The sequence below is a fragment of the Musa acuminata genome, chromosome BXJ3-7 (genome assembly GCF_036884655.1).
Source record: "Musa acuminata AAA Group cultivar baxijiao chromosome BXJ3-7, Cavendish_Baxijiao_AAA, whole genome shotgun sequence".
Lineage (NCBI taxonomy): Eukaryota > Viridiplantae > Streptophyta > Magnoliopsida > Zingiberales > Musaceae > Musa > Musa acuminata.
This window is the reverse complement of record NC_088355.1, coordinates 35,617,080-35,623,323: the sequence shown is the minus strand read 5'-3', so window position 1 is coordinate 35,623,323 and position 6,244 is coordinate 35,617,080. Positions and strand designations below refer to the sequence as shown.

Genomic DNA, 6,244 nt, shown 5'->3' with positions numbered 1-6,244 from the left:
TGGATTGGATTATCACTTTCAGAAGGAAATAAGCTAAGCAATAAGTCGAATCCATGATGCTAATATTGACGACCATGGTCTTTACCACACTGCTCTCTGGTTTCGGCTGCTCAGACAACAAGGATATTACGTGTCCCCAAGTAATATGCTCATTTCCTTTAATAAAACAGTATTTGTCTGTGCTATCCATAAAAAACGACCTTTTTTATCATCTTCAAGAAAAAGATGATGACCTTTTTTATCATCTTTAATAAAACAGTATTTGGGCCGATCATCAGACGCTAATCATTCACCATCGAGAAGAGATAATGTCGAAAGGAATCAAACACGAAAACATACTCACAAATTGACGTCCAAAACAACTAGTCGTCGGTTGATGGAAACATGTATTTATTTGAATTTGAGTCAAATAAAATTCAACATGTTTTGAGTACAAGAAGGAAGACCTACACATTCTCAATCATTTTCATTCTCAATTCCACCGCCAAAAATCAAGAAATACGTTATAGTCTAATATATACTAAAATGATTTAAAAATTTTGAAATTTATGATCAAAGAATGGAAATATTTTAGCGGCGACATCACAAAAATGTTATGACTCTATTTTTTAATGTTATGACTCTATTTTTTAGTCACCAAACCATAATATTTTGATCAGAACATGTGTTGTCGGATTAAATATTTTTATCATGTATCAAAATAATCATGGAGCAAATATAGCTGACATCGTTATTAAAGCAAGGCAGAAATCCTTATAAAATCCAATTCGGAAGAGATCACTACTGTTGAAGCCAAGGATGCCTCTCTTTCCCTCTCAGGAAGGGACTCACTTTACTATGTAATAAGGGCATAATCCTTAACAGACAACTCTGTTACTCAACTCTAATTTTTTTCATAAAATTTTCAACCTCAAGAGAGGATGAACTCTATCCACCTGATCATTAACTATGACTCGAATGAAGTCAAACACATAGATTCTCTTTCTTTTGCTACTTAGTGCACCAACCTTTGGATTACTATCAACAGGTCTCTCCTCTCGAATGCCATACTTGTCTTAACTTGCAAGTATTTTCTCTACTAATCATATCAGTCTTCGTAAACCATTCTTATTGGATGAGATTATTATTGCTCTCAACCAAATGGGCCTTGGCAAGAGTCTTAGACCGAACGGATTCATTGTGTAAAATATTTTACCATAGGTACTAGAATGAATTAAAAGTTATGATTCATTAAGTATTATGTAGCTTTCACAATGATTAATACATTTTACCTAAAACCCACATGTTGCTCATTCCCAAAAATATCAATGCCACCATGATCATAGATTATAGACCCTTCACCCTTTGTAACATTATTTGCAAAATAATATCCAAGCACAGCCAATAGACTTAAGAAAAGGTTCCTCTTCGTTCTCCTAAAATTTAATTGAAATTTTTTTTTTTTGACTTAATCTCCTAGGAAGCATCATTCTTGTGACGCATGTATATAAAGAATGAAATGAAACTGCCAAGTGGCTAGCTTCACATGCTACATGGACAAAAGCTATATATTTTCAGAGAGAGGAGTGACCCTCTCAATTGGTTTATTTTTTGTGCTCTGATTTGCGCAGCTCCATTTGTAATTTTATAGTTTAGCTAATATAATTTTGCTTCTTGAAAAAAAACACAAATCATATGTATATGTATGTATATGTATATGGATATGTATATATACATATACATATACATATACATATATATACATATGTATATATATATGTATACATATGTATATATATATGTTTATATATATATATATATATATATATATATATACATATGTATATACATATGTATACATATATGTATACATATGTATATACATATGTATACATATATGTATACATATGTATATATATATGTATATATATATATACAAAACCCAACCGCATCTTTCCTACATTCTTTTTAGAGTAACAACTTCAAGAGCCTTTCTAAAGTTGGCAAGCAGTAGGCCTACAAGTTCTTCCACAGAGTAATTATCATTTAGGTAAGCCGCAAGAATTAACCAGCAACTTGCAAATTGTGTTTTCCAAAAAGAATAAACAAATTTATTGCTTCATTAGCCTAATACAAGGAGTTTCTGAAATAGCATAGCTTAAAAGACAGGAGAGCAATGATGGAAAAGCATTATTCGAGCTAACAGTGGCTTTAACCTTATTGTCTTCACGATAAACATGGTTTGAACTTGCAAATTGAAGGACTCAAAAGAGTGAGCAGTATACCAGCAACTTGCAAATTGCTTTGACCTACTGTTAAGCAAGGATTTCTGTTTTCCATAGATAACACTGGCTTGAGCTTCACAGGGCTATTACAGTAAACGTTCACTTTACCTGCAGCCTTTAGTTTACAAAGGCTTAAATATATTTCAGAATAAAGGATCAATAAAAGAAGCAAGCATCGTCATACAATTAACTTGGAATAGGTTGTACAAGTAACGAGGAGATGTATTCCTTCATCTTTGTAGAGGAGTTGGTGTATCCATCGATATACTTATATATATTTTCTATTATTCGTGAAAAATTAACAATCCTTTCAAGTAAATCAATGGAGAATGCAACTGGATTGAGGCACTCTTTGTTTATATCCTTCCATGCATCGTCAGCTAGACCTCGGAGCTTCTTACATGCCACATGCATATTTGTTCCGTACTCTTTCATGTAGCATTGGACTGTGGAGGCAACATGTTCCCTAGTTTGTTCCAACTGCAAATTTCATGAAAAAAGAGGATTAAAGTTCTTCAAACTGAATTCTGAGGGATCCTTTCAGGATTTACATGATCATTATATTAAAACATAATAAGAGACTATTATCGATAACAAGGTGTAGATGAGAGGAATTTGGGAATCTACAGATTTGGAAGCTTACGAACTTGAGTTTTTTCATTTGTACTAGATTTCTTAATATAAAATCATTTAAGGAGTTCAGCAAAACTTTGATAATGCAATTGAGTGACACAAGAAATGCTTTTGAGGTGATAAATACAAGGAATATTGAAGACAACCTTTGGAGATTACCTATTAAACCTCAATTATGGTCCATCTCATCTAATTGGAGAATGTATATTATTTTTTTTCTTTTTTTTTGTGTTCTCATATTTCTACTATGACAAAAATCAGTGCAAAATTTACTATGAAAAATGTTTATATGATATAAAACACAGAAGATTATATTATGACCATACCTCGTGTGAAGTAATGTCATTCATGATACGAGCAATTATTGCAGAAGCTTGGACAATTTTTGGGAAACTAGTAATCCATTGAGATGCCTCCTTAGTTGCTATTTCTCCCATTCCAACGAAAGAGGCACATTCGAGCATAGGATATACTGAACTTATGAGGGAAACATGTAGATGTTCTTCCAAAGTCGGTACATAATGTTGATCTCTCCATTTGGATTCCTCAAAATAAGCTTCAGATAAATCTTTCATCTGTACCCAAGTAAAACAAAACCATTCCTTAATGTTGGTAATGCATGAGTAGCATCTACGAGTCAGACAATCTAAGTTCAATATTGTCGCATCTCAAACGCTTATTCTTTGCATTGGCCATTAGTGTATTTGTTTATTACTCATGTAATGCTAATTAATAAAAGTGAAAGTAAGATGAACATTATAATCTCATCACTCACCGCTTTCTTTAGATAGGTTATGCGATATTTCTCACTGGAAGCCAATAAATCTTCAAACTCTTCAAAGGTGTGCATTAGCTTTAGATAATAATCTTTCATGTACTCTGGTAATTGATGAACAACCTTTGCATCCCACCTGCATATGTATTAGTTTCACCACTTTAGAAAAATAGAACATAAACATACATGTTGTTATTTTGCTATACACAATGAATAAAACTATTATACAATATTTTATTTTATTATGTGATATTATTAGTGGTACTTTTTGTTATCATTTGTTGATCCATGATAGTAAAATGTAATATATCCATCCATAAGAGATTTGTGAACCTTTGAATTGCCTCAGTAAGTCGTTGACTCTCCTCCAATGTGCTATAGACATCATATATGTCGTCCAGAATTGAAGTAAGGGCAGCCACCTTGGTCGTTATCACTCGTGCATGAGAATAGTAGGGTTCAAAGTATACTCCCAGAATCGAGAAGTAACATTCCACCAATCGATCTCGAGCGAAACTGAGATTTTTTGAGGGGGCTAAATCATTCCACCACCTTCAAGTCGTTCACAAATCAAAATGGTATTACATATCAATTTAAATTTGAAGGGAGGAGAAACCAATCTCAGCAATTAGCCTGCACTTGTTTACATTTGCAACTTGATTGTATCTTTTTTCTTTATGAAAATCCAGAAGAAATATAGCTCCAAGGAATTCAGAATTGAGGAGGAGCTTACTTGGTGATGTTCTTAAGTTCCTCGCGATGAAGAGATTGCAACAAATTGAAGTCCAACTTTGCAAGCTCCAGGATGGCATCATCTCGTGTGGCGTCCTCTTGGTAGATGGAGATGTAATCTCTTGCCAAGAGCCTTCTCATTCTTCTACAGAGAGGTGTCTCGAGGTCGAGAGACACTTGCGTTGTTAATGGTGGTTTAAGATCAGCTAATGCAGACACTAGGTTATTCTTCGTAAAAGAGATGGCTTCATCAAGAATGATCTCCCCATGAGTCCCAAGATAGGCTGCGTTGTACAAGCTTAGTAGTCCCTTCACATCACTGCCCAACGTAGACATGAAACTTCCTCCCTCATCTTTGAACTTGTTAAAGGCATCTACAGAAATACAAAAGATTTTTTGCTTTTAGAAAAAAAAACATAAAGCCATAATATCAAAATTAATTTACTGTTTTAAATGATTATGTGATAATCAAAATAAAGACTTTTGTGAGTGGTTTTTATGTTTATTTTACCAAAAAAATATTATTGGTACTGTCAAAATCTATGATTGAATTAAATAAAAGATGATAAAAAATATCGTATTGTTTTGGATCACACATACAAATACTGCTTTATTTTAAGGAATTAAGCGGATTACTTGGGGACACATAATGTCCGTGTTGTCTGAGCAGCCGAAACCAGAGAGCAGTGTGGTAAAGACCGTGGTCGTCAATATCAGCATCATGGATTCGACTTAGTGCTTCGCTTATTTCCTTCTGAAAGTGATAATCCAATCCAAGAAGCTGGATTGAATCAATCAGCTCCATGGTCTGCAGCAGATCAGTAGTATCATCGAACATGCTCTTTACTTGCCCCCTCAGCTCTTCAGCTCTCTCTTTCATCCTTGCATCACACTTCTGCATCATCCATGAATAAAAATAAGTAATGAATGCACATATTTTGAACTCGGAATCGTCCCTTCTTGCTGAGAACTCGAGCATTTCAGGCATACGCATATGTTTAAAGATGTGATGGCGTTACATGCCTGTGTTTGAGGGGACGACTGGCCGTGTAGGATGAAGTAGTCTCCCCACACGCTCGGATGATAGCCTGCAGACTTACGATCCACAACCTCATCACCTGGAGCAAGTGACTGCAAACCCATAGTCTCCATTTTTTTTTTTGTGGAACCAAAACCTGGGAGGTCGCGATAGCTTGTTGCCTAGTGTTGGAATTTATAAGGAAATACATTCGGTAGTTGTGGTAGAAAAAACAACTCTTAGCCACAACTATCCACTTTGTATAGGTTATGCTCCTCTTTGTCATCCATCAATCGTTATCATTTGATACAAGACAGAAGATAGAGGTGATATTTTTTATTGATAGGTTCTTCCTATTTATACAGATTAGGAGGAAGAATTTTTCTCAACAAAGTAGCGAGATTTTCTCATGCAGTTGGGAAAATTTTATCTTCTATCATGAACTTGCAAGATGGTACTCCTGTCAAGGATGTCGATCTTGGATCGATGGAATGAAAATAATTTATGGGCGATAGATTTCGTGAGTGAGTATGCTAGTTAATCAGTCGTATGTACATGAGAAATACGTAGTTGATGTCGGAGAACTTGATCTCACATGAAGTGAAAGTCGATGGCAATATGTTTCATGAGAGAGTGGAACACTGGATTGGTACACAGGTAGGTAGCTCTGACATTATCACAATATATTGTAGAAGTAAAAGTGGAGTTAATATTGAGTTTCTTGAGCAGATTTGTAACCCAATTGAGTTTTGCAGCAGCGGTAGCGATGACATGGTATTCAGCTTCAATGCAATTGTCTTTTGCATCTTAGAACTCTAACTG

General features: G+C 34.6%; 1 protein-coding gene across 2 annotated transcripts; it reads right to left on the bottom strand.

The window, feature by feature from the left end:
- Positions 1–2,294: 2,294 nt before the first annotated feature.
- LOC103992313 (alpha-humulene synthase-like) lies at positions 2,295–5,628 on the bottom strand. Of its 2 annotated transcripts, none has more exons than XM_065158111.1 (7): positions 5,428–5,628; positions 5,041–5,285; positions 4,406–4,778; positions 4,006–4,224; positions 3,673–3,808; positions 3,224–3,472; positions 2,295–2,744 (listed from the first exon to the last, which is right to left on the bottom strand). In XM_065158111.1, the coding sequence occupies exons 1-7, from the start codon at positions 5,517–5,519 to the stop codon at positions 2,451–2,453; spliced, it is 1,608 nt and encodes a 535-aa protein (XP_065014183.1). In that variant the 5' UTR covers positions 5,520–5,628; the 3' UTR covers positions 2,295–2,450. The 2 variants fall into 2 exon arrangements, with proteins under 2 accessions (XP_065014183.1, XP_065014181.1); XM_065158109.1 differs by having other exon boundaries at positions 5,041–5,299; positions 5,428–5,561.
- Positions 5,629–6,244: the final 616 nt, after the last annotated feature.

Excerpts from the sequence above, each read along its gene's own strand:
- LOC103992313 (XM_065158109.1), bottom strand. The coding sequence starts at position 5,556 with ATGGAGACTATGGGTTTGCAGTCACTTGCTCCAGGTGATGAGGTTGTG. Across the intron at positions 5,300-5,427 it reads AGTCGTCCCCTCAAACACAG|AAGTGTGATGCAAGGATGAA; the intron begins GCATGTAACGCC and ends TGGATGATGCAG. Across the intron at positions 3,809-4,005 it reads CTTACTGAGGCAATTCAAAG|GTGGGATGCAAAGGTTGTTC; the intron begins GTTCACAAATCT and ends ATACATATGCAG.